Raw genomic sequence first — 22,014 nt, 5'->3', positions numbered from 1 at the left:
TAAATCTACAGTATATTTAGAAAATAACCAATTTATTTCTAATCTTGTCGGTGAACTGAAAAAAACTGGAAATCTTTCAAGTCTGTATTTAATTCCTTATGCACAAAGAACATATAAACCCCCTATTAAATATTATTTTGGTGCTACTGCAATTTGTAAAATTTAAAAAAGGCCCCAGTGAATGAAAAACTTTGCTTAATTATTTATTAGTTAAAAGGGAATAAAGTTTAAATGTTTAAAAAGTATAATTTAAATTTCTGCTATTATTTCTACCTAAGCATTTTTGAGGCTGAAGCTTTTTGATTTTTTTTTTTTTTTGGTCTCTAGCATAGCTCTTGAATGAAAGAGAAGAACAGGTAAATCTTTGAAGATGGACGCAATTTTTAACTATTTTTTTTTTTCCCCAAAAATGTTCTATATTAACATTTTGTAAGCCTTCCATAAACTGAGAATATTTTCTATCTAGCAACAGGTAGGACCAAAAAAACCCAAAAACCAATAAAAAAACAGGCTAAACCTTTAAATCTTCTAGTTCAGTGCAAGTGCTCTGTTTTCTTTGCAGATTAAGGTTTTTTTTTCTTTTAAATTTGGTGAGGATTCTTAATTTTTTTTTTTTTTTTGTAATAGCTATCACACATAATGGTAATAATAATCTTACTCCTTAGCAAGGGATTTGTATTAAAATATTACTTTTCACTTTCACATGTCCCTCCTAAAACATACTGTAAGTACAAAAATGGAACCTCTTCTAATAGTAAACCCCCCGACTTAATTTTGAACTTTTATTTCATAACTCATGTGCCAGTCTAATGGGGTGCTCAGATTCTGATTTTTTAGCTTAATATTAAGCTTTCTTCTGGCATACAAATTTAAGAAGCTGAAAAGAACAAAACATATTTAATGAAAAGTTTTAAACACACATTTTTCTACGTGTCACTTCCCACTTCCTTTGTGTGTAAATAAATCAGATTTTATATACATCGGCAGGTATTGAGGAACGTGTCAATATCCAAAATGTAATGCAATAATCTAAATAAAAATCTCCAACTTGAGCAATGAGGTACATACTATCCACTACTAATTGATCAAGCAATACAAATAAAAGCGGTAAGACAGAAGAATTGGGGTTTGTACTGCTCTTTCATCATGGAAAGGTTCATACAAAGATTTGGCATGCACACCCAGATGCATGCTTCAAGAACTGTTACACAAAAACCAATCCCTCCAACTTCACATATCCTCCTCCTTACGTATATTTAAATCAGCAATTTAGTCCAACTCGCAGAATTCTTAGGAGAGAAAATACTAAAAGCTAGCGAGATGTCAAAAAAAAAATTAAATAAAACCTTAGGCAACATGATATAGGATCATCATATGATTTGTCATCTATTTACTAACTCCTCAAGCTCATAAAGGTCACCTCTGACCCATAACAGGCACATGCTATCAATTTTCAAGCCATGCTCTCCTACAGTACCAGCACTTCCATCTACTATATGCCTGGAAATACTTAATAAGATCAAAGCCTTTTTTCCTGCTACAAGAACAAAGAGAAATGTTGTAATAGAGTGATCTGTGCTCTAGAAAGAATAAAATCAAAACTCCATGCAAGTTATATTCCCTCTGCTTCAGGGGTATTGTATAGTTAATTTTACTTAAGCCTTATATATATCTTCACATAAAACTTCAAACAGATTGTTTCAGCCTAGAAGCAGACATGAAAGAAAAATAATTTCATATTTGAAGGACAGCTGGCATTTATACCGAAGGAAATGAAATAGAGACCGAGCAATTTCACTCATTCCCCTAACCTCTCCTCCAGCATCCTTTCTGTTATTCAAGAAGCTCGTACAGCGTCTTCAATAAATATAATGATCCCTAGTTTAATTAGCATTGAGCAAAAATCTCAGCAAAAAGTTTGCTAATGAGGGCAAAGCCCACACAGGCCCAGAGAAGAGAGCAGTGAAAAGAAAACACAACTGACGAGATCGTATCAGCATCTCCCTTTTTCCTATTTAATGTTATTTTTGTAACAGAAGAAAGCCAAAACCACACACAACATAAACAGGCTAGGAAAAACACGCTGTGTTAAATTTACCGTTGTACGCTAGTTTTTAATTTTTTAATCAGAACGGCGGTCATACGAACTTACAAACTGTAAGTACCAACCACGGAACAGAAACACCCCATTCAATTTCCAGAAAGTTACAACACAGAGAGGAGACTCAATTTCTTCAGAATCCACTTTTTTGCCTCCCCCTCCCGCGGCCGTAGCAGTATTTGGGTTATTTCAATATCGCACCAGCGAAACGAGCAGCTCCGGGCGCGGCGCTGCCCGGCCCGGCCCGCTACCGCCGCGGGCACCGGCGGGGCCCGCCAGGAGGCCGCTCTACCCCGCTCTGGGGGAGGCAAGAGAGGAAACCCAAGCCCAACCAAACCGCAAACCCGAGCGGAGAGCCGCAGCGACCCGCGCTCCGCCGGCCCCTCAGGGCGAAGCAGCCGGCGCCGGCGGGAGCGGGGTCCGGCGGGAGCGGCCCCTCAGGGAGCGCCGCCTGGCTGCGGCCCCCGCCGAGCCGGGCTCGGCGCCTCCGTCCGCCCCCGAGGAGCCTCTCCTCGCCTCTCCTCTCCTCTCCCCCCGCTGCACAAGGCGGCCCACAAGCGCCGGTGCAGCTGCTGGTGAGGAGCACTCGCCTGCGGGAAAGAGCCCCCTCCCTCAGCCGGGCCGCGGGGGCGACCCCCGCGCCCTGAACTCGCGTTCGCCCGCCGGCCGGTCGGCCGCCCGCCAGCCCTTCCGCGGCTGCCGAACAAAGGCGGCCGCCCTTACCGTCTTCCCGTTGTAGTAGTACATGAGGGAGTTGCTGCCCACCCCGGGGACGGGGTACGCGCAGTACATGGCGCGGCTGGCGGCGGGCCGGGCTGAAGTGCACCGCCTCTCTCCACGACATCCACCCGCCCGGCCGCCCGCCCGCCCGCTCCTCCGCGCCGCCCGCGCACATGGAGCGCCTCAAAGGCGACTTATGCAAAGCAGGACTGAACCATCTCCGGCCGGGCGCGGGGGTAGCCCGGGAGGGGGCCCCGCCAGCCCTCCGCGGCCCGCGCCCCCGGCGGCATAGGGAGGGGCGGGCGGGACGGGACGGTCCCCACCCGCGGGCCCGCCGACGGCGGAGCCCCGCGTGCGCGGCCCGGTAAACGGCGAGCCGCGGGGTCACCGCGAGTGGACACGTCCCGAGCGAGTCATCTCCCGCTTTTTGTTTTAATTACGTTAGAGCGCTCGTGGCAGCGGCGCCGCCGCCGCTTGAGGCGGCTCCAGCCCCGCGGCCATCTGCCGCTGCCCCGAGTTGCTTCCAACTTCGGCGAGCGCCTCCCAAAGCCCCGGGGAGCTGCCGGGAGCGGGACCCCGCAAGGGCCGCGGGACCCCGGCCCGGCCCGTCAGCAAGGCCGCGGGCTGCCCCTGTGGGATGACACGACCCTAACAACACAGAGGCAGCCTCGAGAAGATGCTGGGCTTAAAATAAAAATAATAAAACAGCCCCATGTGAATAGTTTCATTTTATGGAATCACCCAACATTCATCTTTAAGATACGGTAAAGTATGATGGTTATTTGGAAACACGAGCCCACAGAAGAAAGGGAAGAGAAGGGAGGGGGACACCCCCAACCACTTTGGCACATCGCAAAAATGTGAATTATACCACACAGCAAATAGACTGCAACTTCCAGCACAAAAATCCCTCGATATTTGCACATTATCTATGCCTGGTAAGTCCTTTCTTCACTGAACAGGGACATTAACTCTTAATGAGGTGTACTTTTTTTTTTTTTTTATTTTCTACATACAAATGCAGCCGGCTATTAACGGAGCTCCTGGTAAGCCAGATACAGTCTTCCACCCAGGAAAAAAAAGGTTAAAGCAAAACCACATTTCTCCACCTCTAACTGTTATCAACTGCCGATGCTGCGAATTCTCCCTGCCTCCTCCCTGACAAAAGCAGGAAAATACTTCAGGACAAGAAAAAAAACGGGCAAAGTTCAATTCAGCAATTTACAGGGAAATAACACAAGTTGTAGAAATTGGGTTCATTCTGCCAAGCACCACACTTGTGTCAGTGACATCTTCTGCCAGGGCAACAAATCAATTACAGTAGAATACCCTGGCCAGATAAAAATCTTAGTGGGTCTTCTGTATAATGTCCATTATCTCAGGACATAACTACTGGAGTGTCTTGTAAATACACAGAATATACGTATACTGTCCAAAAAAAAAAAAAAAAAAAAAAATCACACCTAAGGCTTCAAATGCTTTTTCAGCGAACTCTGCCAATCAATTAGGAGACTACTGTGCTCAGAGTATGTTGGCAAATACATCCTGGAGTTTACAACAGCTGAAGGACACTTGCATTTCTACTGCAAGTCAAGCTACACATCCAGCACTACCGAACTCTGCAGTAAAGCTAATGATATCGGAACGGAACTCTCCTCCAATACAAAAGGCGTAGCAGCAGCAGCTGCAAAAAAGGACATCACTATACTTTAGACTATTAAATTGCCAGGCCAACAGAGTGACTTGCAGCTTCCTTCTTCCCCTAGGGACCACAAAGACCCATTTCAGTCCCCAGAGAGCCCGTAAGAAGCTTTGATTTGCAGCTAACAATGCCATTCCTTAAAGCTTTTCACTAATGTTCAGGGCTCCACAGATGAGATATGCTAAAAGATCTTCAGATCTTTGCATGTGCTACTTCTCATAGTGCACTAGATTAAAATCACTAATTCAGACTAATGCACAACTTCGAAAAAAACCTAAACCCCAGAAAAGGTGCTTTCAGCTATCAAGAGCTGAAGAGGAGAACACTTGTTTTCTGAAACAATTCAAGCGCACAAACTTTTAAATCATTAAAAATACTTCCAGGGTAACTGGAGCAGGTTCTTTGAAGTAAAGGCTATCATCAACATAGCTGTTATAGCTACTATGCCTCCATGCACACATGCTCAGTCTTCAAAACAGTTGTATTTGAGATGAAGAGCCGTCAAATAACAAGCATTATTGATCAGTATTACAAACAACTAGAAAAACGTTAAAACGTGGCAGCAGGAAAAACTAACTTTACTGTGTAGCCTTGGGAGGGAGGCTCCTCTGCATTACAGCTGCTCTATGCTGGTACAGAGCAATTGTAATGAAAAATACACAGGTAATATTAAGTGGCAGTATTTACTAACACAATTAACATTTATCAGCACAAGGAAATCATTGACGTTCACCATCACGTGGCTAAGACAACAGCAACAAAGCGATCAATAGAACCAAGTAACGCCACTGCAAATGCTGTCTGGTTGTAGCCAAACTAGTTTAAAGACTGGTACCTCCACAATGAGTCAATAAATGAATTTGCTCCGGAGTTACTTCCCCACAAATCAAAAGGATAACAATTTAATTTCACCGAAAAGGGAATCTGTTGTCCCACCCTCAGTTACATCGGTAGAAACAAAATCTCAGTGTACAATACTTGAGATTTATCACTGTACCTGCTCTGTATTTATTGTACAAAAGCATTGTTTCTCACAGGACATTTGCTACATCAATTCACCTCACAGAATCAAACCATAATTCCATCAAGCGTATCAAACTTTAACCCACAGAAGTTTACTTTCACCAGAATAGATGAAAAATAAACCTAAAATGGAAGAAATTGAAATACTGCTCGAAAAATTGCGGTGTTGTTACCAGTAACTCTGTATTTGCAGGAACTACTACCAGATAACTATTCCAAAAGCTCCTGAGGTCCAAAGTCAGTTTTTGTTTTGTGGTTGCAATTTTTATAATCCCCATTTAAGCCAAGCAACAGCTGCTCTGAAATTTGTTTTCTTAAAAGAATCATGTTACAGTGAAATGAATCATAGCTGGATCAGCGATACTGTACTGGGTACAGTTGTTTACTCCATTTTTCCTTGGTGACAAGTCAAGGGTTAATCTTATGACTCAGCCTGACAAAACAAGTCAGCTGGAGACAGGGCCAATTTTTTAAACTTGATTTCAGACAGACATGCCGTCAGCAGAGGAGCGCTGAACTGACATGCACTTTGTAGCCCGAATTGTTTCCACTCATGACCCTGTACTGTGTGTCAAAAACAATAAACTGCCTGTTTCTAAAGTATGTAAAGAGATTATGAAAGCTGATGCAGAGTGAAATACTGACCTAATAATAAACCAAGCTACCTGTAGAGGAACATTTTCAAAGGCTGTTTTAACACTAAGAGGTTTTGTGAATGAACCACACGCTCTCCCTGAAAACAAACTTTTATGTGAAATACCTTTTTGTCCAATTTGTCAGAGCCACAAAGCAATGACACAATAAGCATATGTAACCCATCATTTGAGGTCATAAAAAATAAACATCATTTCTCCAGATCACTAAAAATTACAGCATATGAAAGATAATTCTGTAACTGCCTCAATGGACAAGAGCCATCCTCTGGTCAAACACAAACCACAACAAGGCTGAAATACCAAAATACTCTAAAAAGGTTACCACTTTTTATCACAGTTTCATTATTTTACATGGGTCTATTCAAACACAACACGTGGCAAACCTTTTACAATTAATGATGTGCAACTAGAAATGAAAAGTTTTTTTCCCCCCCAAAAGCAACGGTGATGTGTAAACTCAAGTATCATGAGTTTCCTCGCAGAGAGTTGGCTTCAATCCTACTGAAAGAATGGTAACGTGGGAAAAGCCCAAACCTGCTTTTGATAGGGATACTAATTCTATTGTTCTTAAGAATTTCTGTTTAGTTTAATTAAGGGCTAGGTTAACCTGCTATCTTTGGAAACAAGGCAAAGGCAACTGCCCTAGAAGTCTCCTCTTTCCTCTACGCTCTGTCCAAGGCTGGAACTTACTATCAATTTCAACCACATTCGAGAGAGGAACAGAAGTTTCACAAGCGATTAAGTTCCTACCAGTTCTAAGAAAACTGGAACCTGAACAGGAGACAGACCCCAGCTGATGCCCCACTGAAATAAAAGCAAGGAACAAGGAATAGAGGATAAAAGACAAACTCATAGAAAATTAGTCTAATACTGAACAACCCTGTTGCTAATTAAAATATACACAGTAACTTTGAGCTGTTTCTCTTGCAACGAGTCAGAAAAAAATTTCTAGGCATCTTAGGACTCCCAATGTAACTTATTTTAAACCCAAACATTTATGATGATTAACTATAGCAAGGCCAGCACTGAACATCATGCACAATGGAGCTGTTAGAGTAGACAAGATTTCAAGCCCTAAGAAACAAACCTGGCTGTTTCAAGAGGAAAACATATTACTTATTATTCTGCCCTCTATTTAATTAATCACTTAATTTATTTTAAAATCCTAGAAGTATAGCCTTCTGTTGTTAACCAGCCACTACATACGCTCTTCAGTAGAAACTGTGCAGACTAACTGCACGGAAGACAATTTAAAATAACCCAGTGGACTAAAATTGATAGGCAAAACCTCCACAATATCCAAAGGAAGATGCTTTAAGCAAATTAATTCACTCATCTATGCAAGAGCTAAAATATTTTGGTGGTTTTCCTGTTCAAAACGTTTGTTTTCAACTTCACATTTAACATTGATGTTACTACAACCAGGGAAGAGGGAACGGTTTGAAGGGATAGAGAATAGACAACAAATATTAATGAAATTGATATTAATTGCTATCCATTCTTTTTACCTAGCAATACTATCAGGTTTTGGGGGGTTGTGGGGCGTCAGGCAATGGTGGTTGTGTTTTCTGTTGTTGGGGATTTTTTTGTTGCAAAACCCCCCAGTTACCTATGACAGATATGGCTAAAAAAATTAAGGTTTTTGGTTTGGTTGGTTTGGTTGTTTTTTTAATTGGAAACTACAGCTAGGAAGTTTCTCTTTCAGTAGTTTTCCAAATAATACTGAATTTAAGATGTTTAAGTTCTTACATAAATATTTTGCTAGAATGGAAAGAATGAAGGGGGAAAAAAAAGTGTGCTGTATATCACATTCTTCAGAATCAAACACAAAATTTATTTGAAGAGGTTTTAAAACTTCTTTCAAAATACAACTTTGATAGGATATTGCTCAAATTCAGGAATTTTTATTATTTTGCTGAAAATATTAAGCACTACAGGTTTGAAAGTCTCTGTATGGAGGTCTTAACTACCCATATCTGCATTCAAAAGTAAATGAATATGTTTATTATACTAAGGCAATAAATTATCCCATCAGAAGCCAGACAATCATCATCCCCAAACGTGCTAAAACCCTACACAATCTAAGAATGTGTATAAAATTCTTAAAAGAATTTTAAAACCTGAAATGAATCTGCAAGGCTGTTACTGAAGCTTGCAGAAGACCACCTGAATACAAGTCTTCCCACATCAGCTCAATGTGGACAAGAAAATTTATTTGAAAAATTAAAAAGTGATTAAGGGGTCCCTCTGCTGGCCCAACCTTTGTATCATTGAACTTTTATTTCATCACTGAAGTACAGTGTATTTTTCACTCTCTCCCCTCACCAAAACCATGCAAGCTACACCTGCACTTGTGTGGTCTCCCTGTAGGTGGCTCCATAGTCAAAACCTGAGCCCAGCCTAACGCACCCCCACACACTCACTTTTTGAATTTATTAAATAATTCAGTGTCAGAGAAGCTTTAGAAGATTGCATGCCAAAACGCAGAGAGCTAACTGTGCCTCAGCATGTATTTCCTCACATCCTTCCCCTTCTGTACTTCAACTCGCTGCTTGGAAAAATTGCTCTGCAAACGAAGCCGAGTCAGCTATCAAAAACCAAACACGGAATCCTTCTGCCATCCGCAGTTCGGAATCCGCCTACTACTTCCCTACAGAAAGAAAAACCGCCAACAACTAATCCTAGCTATCAGTGCAAATGGTATGAAATCCCATAACTAAATCTCCAAGACCGGACAACTTACTTTCTTTCTAAGTCTTGACATCACAAGAAACTCAGCGGCACTAAAACAAGAGGTCATTTAATTCCATTTCTTTGCTTCCATGTGTAAAGACACATCTTCATCTGAAATTTCGTTTAAAGATTATGCAGCGGTTTAATTTCAGTACCATTCTTTTGAAAAAGCAATCGTTTTTGTCTTGCCCATTTCTGACAAATGGCACAGTCCCAGGCAAAGCAACCTGTCCGACATTTGGGCTGGGCAAGCAACTGAAAGGAAACACCTCGGTTCCACGGCACGTAAAAGTCCAGTAACACAACGCTGTTCACTACTTTCCCCGTTGACATCAGGGATTATAAAAGCCTTCCCTCCAAAACCACAAGTATTATCAAGCAAAAGATATTAAGAAATAGTCTTCAAAAAAGCTTTTATCCTTATCTATTGTTATAAAACACCACACTAATTTATGGTAATGGACACATTAATTAATCTTCGAGGTAAAGTAGAATTTGCAGCAATTCCATATAACTTCTCCCTACATGACACAAGCTGCAATTCAGTCATATTATTTTTTAATTTTTTAGAACTATGGACAGATTTAAGGTTCTCTTATGCAGATCTACACTCTAATTTAAGAGCACCTAATATGCTCATTTTGGTATGTTCTGAAAATTTCAAAAATAAAGTATTCTCCAGCAAACCCAAACACAGAGAAATAATTTGACATCGTTATATATCCCTCAGATATGTATATGCAGGATTTTCAAAGGGAAGATCGCTCAATTAAGCAACCTCACAATAGTTCACCACAGTCAGATGATGGGATAGTTGGTTTGGAAAAATGATCTGATTGCAATAAAAAAATGCTATTAAGAGAGGGCTAGTTAAGTACCTTCACCCTAATTCAGTGAGAACTCGACCTGAACTCTCACAGCAGGACTCTGCAATGGACTGCTCAGTTGTTTAACGGCTGCTAAATATTCTTGTATAGCAAAGAGCAGGTGGGATGCTATATTCTGAGGTTACCGCTGATTTCAGACAGATTGCAAATAAAGGCCATGTTGAAAAAACTGCAATAATGCAACCAGAAAACCAGGTCTTTTTCTTAGTATACATAAAATCTCAAAGAAACACTTTACTTGGTTTGTAACATAATTTAGGGGTTGGATGTTCTATACATTTGCTTTTTGTTTAAGCTCACAGAGAAACATGGTGTTTAAAAAGGAGTACAGGGTAGTCCCTAAAAGCTCTATCCCTTGAATCAGGTGACCAAAGAACCAGCACAAAGCAGAAAGGGAGATGGAAAACTGAGTCACAAGGAAGAAATTGCAAGTCGGTGTTGCATTATCCATAAGGATTTATTTGCTCAGTTTTGTTACTTGAAATTGCTTCTTAAAACACAGCACAGCATCAGAGGCAAGGGTCAGGCCAGTTGCTGCTGCCTTTGAGAGTGTTAGATACTAAAGACAAGTGACAGTTGAATGTATCACTTGACTGCACAAGGCAATTCAGAACAGCTCTGAACCACCTAAATGCTGCTTTTTATGTTTTGTCACCGTTTCTAGCCAGTGGGAACAAACCTTACAAAAAGAAAAAAGTCCCACTAGAAAGTCAGTTAACCACAACATCACAGCCAGTCCAAACATCACACAAAGTATCCACCCAGGATGCTCCCAAGTTTTTATTCAGAGCCACAGACTTAGTAAAAGTACTCCAAGGGTGTTGCTTTACAGCAAGCTACTTCCATACACATTGAACTTGCTAATATTGAGGATAATTCTCTAACAGTCCACCCAGTGGCGTGAACGTTAGATTATTTTTAATACAATCTAAATATTAAAGTCTCAAAAACTGGGTTTCAGACAAATATCCAGAGGACTGAATCCTTTCTACTCCATTTCAAATAATCTCCTCTTACCCTTTGGGAGGGGTGGAGGAAGGAGGGAGTACAGAAGGGAGCAGGATCTATTATTTTTCTTCTGTGACCACTGGTATCTTTACAAGACATCACTTGAAGTACATTTCTCAAGCTTGGTCTTAAAAGACTAGCATGGTACTAAGAAGTGCCTTAAATGTTTGGGAGGTAGTTCTACGCATGCAAGCCAAGTTTTCTCTAGCATTGCTTCGTGAAGAGCTCTTGCAATAAATTAGCATCCCATGGACTATACACATACTATAGAGGCTGATATAGGAGGAACCCCTACACTCAAGCTATAAATTGTCTTAAATGTATTGAAAAATTTAATGAATTTGAATTTAGAAAGAGATCTCTGGTATTTGAAAAAACTCACTTGACAATCTCTTACTTAATAAGTGGCAATCTAAAGTTTACTATTAACTGATAGTCTCAGGCACTGTGGAAAGTCTAAAAGACTCAAAATAGTTATCAGAAATGGCACTACACAGAAAACAGTCAGGTTCCTGTGCCTGTTATGTGCCTGTGTCTCACAGCTGATCTTCTGTAACAAAAATCAGACATGACATATTTCAGGTTATTTCTCCGATATGAGACTATGGCAAAAGAATGATGATAGATATTCACACTATTTTTCTTAGAATTATGACCTCATGATAGCTACTGATTATGGTACTAATCATAAATTAGTTATGAAATATCTTCTGACTACACATAGCTCATAGCCCATCCATAATTAGACACCAATCTCCCTGTGCATTTCCAAGTGAGCCTTACTTTGCTCTCTTCTCCCTCTGCAGACTGAACAGCTCTCTGAAAACCCTGACACGCTGCTCTTCTAACTCAGCCCCGCTGATTAGTTACAACTGGTTTCAAGTCACATGATGCTATTAGTTTCTTGGCTTAGTTATGGTAACTCCTACAATCAGAAGAACTCTCAGAAATACAGCAGCTTGGAATCTCTGAGGATAACGTAACTCACCAAACAGTATTTTTCCCCCCCTGCTGTAATAGAAGCAGCGCATCATAATCTTCCTGTTCACTCAAGCCTGGCATGAGCTAACAGTGAGAAAAAATAAACCACTGATTTTTTAGTTTCTATCCTCCCCACAAGGCTTTGAATTTAGTAGCTGTAGTTCAACACACACGCTTGCATGTCAGCATTCAAAATGCTTTAGATAATAACTCACTACATAGTCACTTATGACAGAAAAGCTTAAAAACGCATTTGCCTGGTGCATTTAATTTTTGCAGTAAAAGGCCAAGTTCAGATTGTGTTGCATTCTAGAAAGTGACTGAACAATTGATTAGCACTCTCCTCTGTAATTATTTTTACTTTAGGCCCTGAGAAGAACACATGAAAGAAGATAAACCTCAAAGCAAGTAGTTTCAGAAAATACCTTACAAATCCAAGAGAAAAAGAATCTTAAAAGATTGTTATTAAAGTTATCTAGGAAATTAAATTACTGATGAGTATGCGTTGACATGGCAGCCCTATACTAACGCAAAAACATTGCAGAAAACAATTTTTCAGAAACTGAAAAAACCCCGACAGATTTGTGAAAGAACATTAAGTATCATCTTTCCCGTGACTTTCCGCATTATAACTAAACTTCTCTGCGCTACCTATTAGCTAAATCAATTTTTATCTTTCTCACAATACATTCTGGCTTGTTTAACACAACATCTACATACTTGTCTACTCAATTTGAATTTCCTACGATGCTCAGTGAAATTTAGTTTTGTGTCACCTTCCAAACGCATAACATGTCATATAACTTTGGTGGGTTTTTTAATATGTCATTTTACTTCAAGGCTCTATTCAGCACTGAAATACAAGAGAAACTCTATGTAAAAACTGCAGCATCACACCCATGGATTATTCACAGTAACTGCACTTGATTGTGCAGATCGGTACAATGTTAACGCAAATAAAATTTATCGGCATTTTGTTGTCTCCGCTCTCCTTACAGAAGGGGAATTAAATGAAAACCATTTGAAAAACACTGCTTCTTAAAATCAAAGCTTGGTAGGAGAAATGCGAGAAATTCCTCGTTTGCTAAAACGATCTCTCTACCTGGCTGACGCTACTAAATATTAAGCACGCAATGTAAGCTTTATTACTCGCCTAGAATTACAGCAATAAATTACAGGAAAATTGCACTGCTATGTGTTTTAGCTTCTCTGACATTTTAAATACATTTTTGTTAATCTAGCAGAAATCATCTGCTAGACTGTAAAGCCACCCCACATAACATGCAACTGTTAAAATGTAAATTGCCAAACTATTTTTAGCTGCTGCTGAAGGGGAAAGAAGAAAAAAAAAAAGAAAAAAAAAAAGGAGGGGGGTGGGGTGGGGTGGTGGTGTGTGTGGGAGAAGAAGAATATTCCTGGCCTCGGGAATAATGATTTGAGGCATTGTGTTCATTTTGTTTATCAAGCAGCTATTCAGCCTCTAGTGGGGCCCAAGTGCTTATGCAAGCAGAAGCCTTCGAGAGCGCCTGCAGCTGCAGCGCTGGCTCCCAGGTAGGCTGCAGGTTCGGGGCACAGCTGCCCACCCGGCTCCAGCTGGAAGTGGGGTCACACGAGGATTTCGGGTCCCGGCTCCCGCCTGCACCGCCGGCAGCACAAGGGGGAGAGCGGAGGAGAGAAGAGGGGAGATGCGAGGCCTCGGAGGGAGACACCCCCCGCACTTGAGGCTGCCCCCAGACCGGCCCGGCGGGAGCCGCTCTCTGCCGCCGCCGGCGCGGCGCGGGCTGTGGAGCCGGCCCGGCCCCGCCAGGGCTCAGCCGAGCGCCCCTGCGCCCGGGGCTCAGCCCCGGCAAGGAAAAGCCGCCGCATTTGCACAACAAAGCGACGGACCCCGCGAGGCGGCGGGGCTGCCCCCTCCCCTCCGCGCAGGGGGGAAAAATGATTCTGTCCTTCGCTTCACGTGGATTTTTAAACGCAGATTCATTTATAAACAATTTTCTTCCTTTTAAGAATAAAGCACATTTAATACCACAGAACACCCCTATAGCATTAGATTACCACAGCCACTAATGATTTTTCCACCAAAACCCTTCCAACCTTTTTCATCAAAGCCCTTTATTCTCGAAGGATAAATTTTCAAGCAAAGAGGGATCAACAAACTAGTTGCTTGAAAGCTTTCCTGATGCTAGGCTGAAGTTAGGAAAGGCTTAATGAAGGCTTTAAAATCCACCAGGGCTTCACAATGAACATCTGACTCGGTGATTTATGCATATTAATAACCTCAGTCCTACTGAGGCAAGCTGAGCTGTACATGTCCTCCGAATCTTAATGTCTTCAGCTCCACTGGGATTATTACAAATGTAAATTTCTAAGATTCTCAGCTATTAATCTCTGTCTGTCCTCCTGTTCAGCAACATAATGACTAATTAAACATCAAAAGACCTGTACAGGAGATCTTCTTTGACAGCTCCTGGCCCAGCTCTCGTCCCAAGAGAGGAATTCAAATGACGGGGACAAGTGGGTAGGAGCATATGAGCAAGCCAGTGCTATGAAATCTAAAAATCCCACATCAAATGTGTATTTAGTCCTCCAGAACCACTCCCAATTACCTCGCCTAGCTGTTCATGTCCAGCAGATAGCCTGCCTAATGCTCAAGTAATCTGTATGTACGTCAGGCGAAGAGAGCACAATCTGAGCCCGATTTGTTTACTGTAGGTAAAAAATGTAGTACTTACCGAAGAAGGCAAACCAGGGGGCACCTTTCTTACTTTCTTTGTCTGTAGAGGATCTGGACACAGAAAAACAATGTTTCATCAAGTATCTACATTACAGATGAAAAAGAATAAATAACTACAATATATAGGTTTTTCTTTCCAAAATGGATTTCTTATTTCCAATTTCATGCATTTTTATTCTGTGACAGTGAAGTTTGTCTTTCACATCAATGTAAGAATGTAACATACCCATGTTCCTCTCTAAAATAAAGCTTTGCTAAATAATTACTTTCAATTCTTTCCATAAGGAAAGCAGTTATTCCCAAGAACACTAACACCGAAGGGTACGCTGAGGCCCTTATACACTTGCTAAAAAACAAAGTAAGATTTTGAGATATGTAAGGAGGAAAATGCGAGAAAAATGCTCGTGAGCATTAGCTAGGAATTTATGACGTTAAAATGTGATTTATACTCTAAAAACACCAATATGATGTAAATTTCTTTAGCTTTTAGACTACCAAGGTTGTGAATAAACAGCAAATCTAATGACCTAGTTACTTTTCTTAAGTAATAAAGGCAATACAACTCGAATTTGTATGTAATAGTAAAGTTGGAAGTATGATACCTCCTTCCTTCTACCAATAATTGCTGTAACATCACAAAAGTACCCAGATTTCACTACCTAAAATCAAGAATCTGAACCAGTTTAGTCAGTTGTTAATAAAATTAATCTGAACAGTATGCATGCAAATTAGAAGTTATCTGATGTGCTGAAAGACTAGTATCTGGCAAGATCACCAGTTCTACAACTGAGTCCTCACTTAATATACAAAATTCCTATTTTTCTGTTTTCATTCAGAACATTTAATCACAATTTTATTACATGATATGACAAGATAAAGGTGAGATAAGGTGAAAATATCTGCCGGATATCTTCACTCTGATCACTCCCCATAGGGCATGTTTGAAAAGAAACTAGAAAGACTTCTGGAAGAGATATTTACACTGCACATGAAGTGTCACCTGGAAGGGAACACTGGTTGGTTTCAATGAACTTTAATAGCAAATTTAAAGAGAGTTTGTTAAAATCCTGGTCAGGCGACTACTTCTCGGGGATAAAATGGCTGTAATTCAACTCCACTTTAAATTCTCAGGCAGCAGTTTTGTAACATTTAACTAGTCCACTGGAAAACACCAAAACTCAGATATACTTTCTTAAGTCATTGGAAAAAAGACTCGAGATAAAAGTGCACTTCCTTTTCCTGGCATTTCTGGAAAACATTTCCATAAATTTGTAACCACCACCTGCCACGTCCCAGGTTAGTCCCCCAGATTCAGCCATGCCAGAAAGAGGAACATCATGCTGTTACCAGTCTGAACAGGTTCATACCCCTTCAGCTTCTCTTCCAAAGTAAAAAGTAAATAGGAGTACTACTCTGAAAACACCACACTTTGCTTCATTTTGTTTAATTTAATAGTATCTGGAATTTACCAAACTCTCTCCAGTTTGCACAAGCATCTTACTTAATCACATAATCCAGTATATAACAGAAATCAGGCAGTCTTGTTTAGGACTCTCCCTCAATGACTGCTTCATACCACAACCTTTCTGCCCACGTCATTCTCACCCTCTGTCCAGCGCCCAAAGTCCCACTCTAACAGCCCCCGTTACTGAAGACCACAGCAGGTTACTATTACAGTAGTTTCCCACTAAAACCCATCCAATGAGGGCTAAACCTTAACAACAACTTTTTTTTTAAAAAAAACCAACTCTTTTCTATTAATTTTAAACACCTTCCAAGTGGCAAGCAATATCACTGAACTTTCCTCAGACTGTTCCTCTTCTGAAACAGATCTGAAGAACTGCTCTGTTTGATTCTCATATTCTGAAGAACATGAATACTTACAAAAATATTTGTAAAGACAGACAACCCCAGATTAAGTGGTGTTTGTCTTCACAACAGGTTAAAGTTATACGAAAATGGTATTTTTAAATACAAACATATATATATACACGCATGCATACATATATACACATAGAGAGAGAGAGAGGGGTGAAGTTCCAAAGTCGTATTTTTATAATTAAAGATTAAACCCCCCCCCCCAATTTCAAGCAAGTTCAGTATTATTTTAATGCCCAAGGAGTTTGCAGTTCCAGTTAATACAGAAGTTACACCAAGAAACAATTTGCATTTAATGAAATCTTATTTTAGGTAAACTATGGTTTAAGTTGTAGGGTTCCAACAAACCAGATTTTATTATGGAATAGAAGTGCCATACAGAATGAGAAGCATTAAAAACCCAAACATTTAACTAGAGAAATCCTAATGACATAACATGCTGACATTGAAATATGGCAGCCTTTAAGCTAAAATACCAGGTTACAGTGTCTTTCTATACCAAAAAGGATTTTTAAAAACTTGCATACCCAATTATTCACTATAGTGTTACAGCAGAAATGATAGGACAGCTGGCTCATTCTTGCTTCCTTAATTCAACAGAAAGTCTTTAGAGCTATGAAATATTACCGCTGACTATGACAGAGTATGAAAATCTCATCTATCTCTAAGTATCTCCAGAATAAAGTATTAATACTGTCATAAGATTGTAACAATTTTCAAGCAAGTTTCTGCCTGCATATTTTGCAAGGGAGTTTGATTTTAGGCTAAAATACTGGTCTCCAATTGCTAAGAACTTTAAAGGCATGTTGAACCAATTACAATGAACTGTATATTGCCCTGAATAAAGTTACTTTTAGCATATAAAAGGATAATTGTTTCCCTTTTGTGTCTTTCCCCTACTAAATAATGGTAATGACCTCAAGGTCGGGCATTTCCAGGAGTTAATGATGGCATGGGTTAAGGGCACTCAGCTGGTCATCAGCTCCTATCCATCTGTCATTATTGCTTTTGCAATTAAGGGTTTTATTGGAGTTCCTTGTTTGTTTTATAAGCAGTACTGACCAGTGTTGAATCCAAACCAGCATCTCAAAGAAAATGTTAATAATTCCGTTTATCTCGTATATAGCAGTTTGCTGCAATTTGAATTGCTCAGTACAGAGCAATCTCCAGTATATAAAATGAGCTGTCAAAGAAAATAATCAAGTCTGCAGAAATGCATCATGAAAAAACTGTCTATATTACTCACCAAGAGCTGGTGAGTCATGAAGTGGTCTTCGTCGCTGATTTGTGCCAGAAAATGGGTAGTAGGGTGTTCCAGGTTTTCCAGAGGATGACAGCTGACCTGGACTTCCAAGCCCCATATCTGACCGAAGCAGACTAGACTGCAAAATATACAGAGAAAAAGTAAAATTAAGCTCTCTAACTCAGCTGCTAATACACCAGGCTAACAAACGATTAACCACACATACTGCGCTCAGCATTTACAAGAATTTACTGGGCTTTCAGTGAAGGTCTTACAGTTCAAAAAAATTGTTGACTTTTCAAAATTAGTATTCAGAGAATATACTATAGCATAATTCAGAAAGGCAGAGCAAGTTTGGCCGTGAGCCTCCAGAAAAACATAACCATTTCAGTTTAAAACATATGAAAGAATCAATTCATACTTAAATTCTAAACAAAAATCACAATACTTTGTTTAGTTTGCAACGTAACACCTCCTCTATTACACAATATAAACATAATTGATAAAAACTGCTAAGCGTTTATAGCGTGACATTAGGTTTTAGCACATACTTAGAAATCCAGACTTATATTACATTCATAAAAACATGGAATAATTGTCCAAAAAAAAAAATCAAACGCAGACAAAAGAGATAACAGATTAGATTGATGCACAGAACATTAAAAATGACGAGATTTTAAAAACTTCAAACCAACGTGGCTGAAACCTACCCTTTTTGTTCCCTTTTCATGCAGTAAATACAAAAACATTCTGAACACTTAACAAGTGCATTATATATTGCTTGGCCTCACGTTATTTGGATTTCTTCTGTGAAACTGAAATGAATGTTGGTGATTTAGGAGAACATAATTTTTCCATGGCTGATACTATGCTTAGCCTTGTTTTAATCTGAAAATCCCCAGACTTGGAGTGAACTCCACAGAACTGTTTGTACAGAAAACATAATGGTACCAGCCAGTAGGAAGGCATTCACCACCGCTCCACTCCTGGCTCTTGCACACAACTCTCCTCACACAGCAGCATCCATTCTGTGTCCCATAGAGCTAAAGACATTCTGCTTTTAGTATTTGCAAAATCAGACAGTGTTTTAAGGTCACCATGGGACCATCAGCCCTCAGAAACAAGTGATTTGATTTCTTCATACTTGGCCGTTCTGTAGCGCAGCCGCCCCATTACAAAGGGTTGGGTGAAGGGTTTGGCTGTCGGGCGGCAGGACGACAGTCAGGTCTTGCCTGCCTTCAAGCTGCGCTAACACTTCACTGGCCGGGTGGTGCTAAGACACGAACTGCTGACTGGATTGACTTCCACACCAAACCAAACTTGAGGTGCCACCTAGTTCACGTTTCTCCTTCAGCCCCGCTGCTCCCAAGCCAACTTTCCTGCCCACCTCAAACCGCTCTCACCAACAAAGCCCACACACACCCGGGCGCTCCAGCAGCTGGCAGACAAGCATGACCAGGTCGCGGCAGGAACCGCTCTAGCGCCGTCGCCTTCTAGGGCTGCAGCAGCTCCCTGGAATACGTGCAGAGGCCATTGCTCCCGGCTATCCTCACCCTTCCTTCCAAGGCCTGAATTCTCTCATTCATAAACAAATGTAATTTTTGGATTACTTTATATCATTCAAGCTGGTTCTTTTGGTGTGAGGACTTCCAAAAGGCGAGGCTAACTCACACAGCTCTCAGTCAGTTACTAAATCCCTTCTAACTTGCAATGCACTGGGACTAGCAGAAAATCCAGACTTCATATGAAATATATGTATAAAACAAGCAATAATCTCAAGTGTGTTTTTCCAGATTAATGGTTTTGCATCACATCATTACTGAAATGTCTGTGTTTTACTTGTCTGATGACTGATTTGAGCATGAAAACCTTGTATTTTAATTGAAAAGACTGGGATGTGAAAGTCACCCGTTACAAACTAAAGGAGGGCCCAGAAGTGTTAACTATTTCTTATAAATCTATCACACAGCTTGAATAACGAAGTTAATAATGATTAAAAATGTTAAGGCATAAAAATAAAGTTTCCTGTCAACTCAGTTTCTTCATTCTTATTCTTACAATAAGAATCCTTACAATAAAACAGGTTTTAAATCAGAATTGTTAATATAAAACTTGTATTGAAATGTGATACCCTAATAAGGAATGAGGTGATCTTTAAACAAAGTATACAGAAAATGGTGTGTGTGTGTGTATGCTTGTAGACTTTCAAGATTTGCTAATTTTGCCTTTGACCAACAGTTAAAAGTTTATTGTTTTGCAGAAACCATTATCAGAATATCTGGCTTACACAGTATAAGTCTGAATTTAGCAAAGATGGTATTCTAAACATTTATTAGAGCTTTAGTGGGAACACTGTGCAGGAAACCTGGGCAATGTTTTGTGAAAAGCACTTCCTCCAAACCAACACTGTCCAAAAGAAGCAATGAAACCAGTTCTGCACTTAGCTAAGATCTGACCTTCAGCCCAAGAATACCCAGGACTTGAGGAAAAAATTCTTTACACAGCCTGTGGGGAAGGGGAGGTAGTATTGTGGTAGTTGTCATTTCAAGCAGCTGAAGCAAGGTCCCACTCAAAGAATCCCAGAGCCACTGAGGCTGGCAGGGACCTCTGGAGGTCGTCTGGTCCAGCCTCTGCTCGCTCAGAGCAGCTGTCACACACAATTAGGAACGATGTCCCATTCATGGTGAAGACAACCCTCTCTGCTTCCCCCCCAGCATCTCCTTCTGATCATTGGCAGTGATTTTGGAAATGCAACTGGATCCCTACAGACACCTCTGAAAAAAAGGGGTGGAGGGTTCTTAGTTCCTCTCTCTCTCTGTTCATTAAGAGGGGGGTGGGGGTGGTGTTTACAAAAAAATCCCCAAACCAGTAAGAACTCTCACATTCACTTCTACCAAGCCATTCCAAAAGGCATGTGTCTGTATCTTTTCCAGACTTAACCTCCAACCTTTGCCTCATGACATTTGCCACTCTTGCTTTTGTCCTAAGCATCCCAGTTCTTGACTTTTTCATCAGACCCTGAATTTCAAAGCTGCATGGCTACTACAACAACATAAAGTAGGCGCATAAGGACTATAACACATACACAGTAAATCTCAAGCTATGCAGCACACTCGAAAGAAGCTGATCTAGACTGTGTTTGGGCAAGAATTTTTTATTTAAAAAACCCCCCAAACAACAAAAAAACCCCAAACAAACAAACAAAACACCACGAAGAAATCCCAAACAAAAAAAACACAACCCTCTTCTACCATTCCACAATCAAATGAAGCATCTGTTTAAGACTTTATAATTGTTCCTCAGTCTTCCAAAGGAAAATAAAAATAGATGTCATTAGTTCAGCTTATTGATTTTTCTGCCTGTCTGAACCAATTGAGAAGCAATATTGATTAGGACTGATCCTTTCCTAAGGGCATCTGATAAAGAAAGGAATACAAAAATACCACTGAGGATAGCAGAAAAGCTTTGTATTATCAGCACCAAGCTCCTCCTGACTAAGTGCCCGAGGTCCCTGCACAGAGGCAGATCGCTTACATGCGTAGTTTGCAGCATTCTCCACGGAGAATGTTCACGCTCACGCCGAACCTCATCTGCCAAGCACGGATCCAATTACTCAGGAATAATCAATGACTGGTTATTCTCCTGAACACTGCCGAGTCCTGTCTGCGTTACTGGTATAAATAAAAGGGCATCACCCTTAAAAATCTGCCTCTTTGGATTTTATAAGGCATATTTCCAGCTTCAATATAAACAAGAATTTATTTAAAGCAGGATTTTCCCTAAGGAATGTGTGTTCAATAACCAACCTAAAAAAAAAAAAAAAAAGAAAGAAAACAAAATAAAAAAGGCTTTTATTTCAATCAACGAAAACCACAGCAAGCATGATTCCAAAGACAACAGAGAAAAAGAGGTAAACACGACCGATTTACTTTTCAAATTTATCCCTTTCAGCAAAACCATGAAACAGTTTTGACAGCCTCAGGGGAAATGGCATGGCCTGACCCAAAAACTAAAGGTTTTTACAAGGACCACTATCTACACAAATGATTCAAAGGGGTTCTTTCCCTAAAAAATATTCTTATAAAAATGAAATGCAGGTGAGTCACCTATTCAAACATTGGAAGGACAGGTGGAGGGAATCATATCTACATGTGGGGGTGCGTGTATTTATGCACCTCTGTCACAGAAAACAAGCGACTTCGCATTGCAGCGACACTCAGGTGCCTCCAAAGTTAGCTTCCATCCAAACTGACGAGCTAATCAACCAGATGCTTATATGAAGACGGTATACCTGAGATAAAAAAAGCTCCTTACTCAACCTATTTTAAAATGGATTTTAAATGGGTTC

At 40.4% G+C, this 22,014-nt stretch overlaps 1 protein-coding gene across 1 annotated transcript in view; it reads right to left on the bottom strand.

Annotated features, from left to right (window-relative positions):
• TCF12 (transcription factor 12) overlaps window positions 1-22,014 on the bottom strand; it is a 171,262-nt gene that overhangs the window by 37,514 nt on the left and 111,734 nt on the right. The window contains exons 8-9 of the mRNA XM_086471565.1: window positions 17,670-17,805; window positions 14,544-14,596 (exon numbers count right to left, since the gene is read on the bottom strand). Coding sequence (XP_086327691.1) covers window positions 14,544-14,596; window positions 17,670-17,805 — 189 coding nt within the window. The remainder of the gene's footprint in view (window positions 1-14,543; window positions 14,597-17,669; window positions 17,806-22,014) is intronic.

Source organism: Leptosomus discolor, chromosome 11 (genome assembly GCF_034619465.1).
Source record: "Leptosomus discolor isolate bLepDis1 chromosome 11, bLepDis1.hap2, whole genome shotgun sequence".
NCBI classification, from domain to species: domain Eukaryota; kingdom Metazoa; phylum Chordata; class Aves; order Leptosomiformes; family Leptosomidae; genus Leptosomus; species Leptosomus discolor.
Note: the sequence above shows the minus strand (reverse complement) of the source record. Positions and strands in the feature narration are given on the sequence as shown.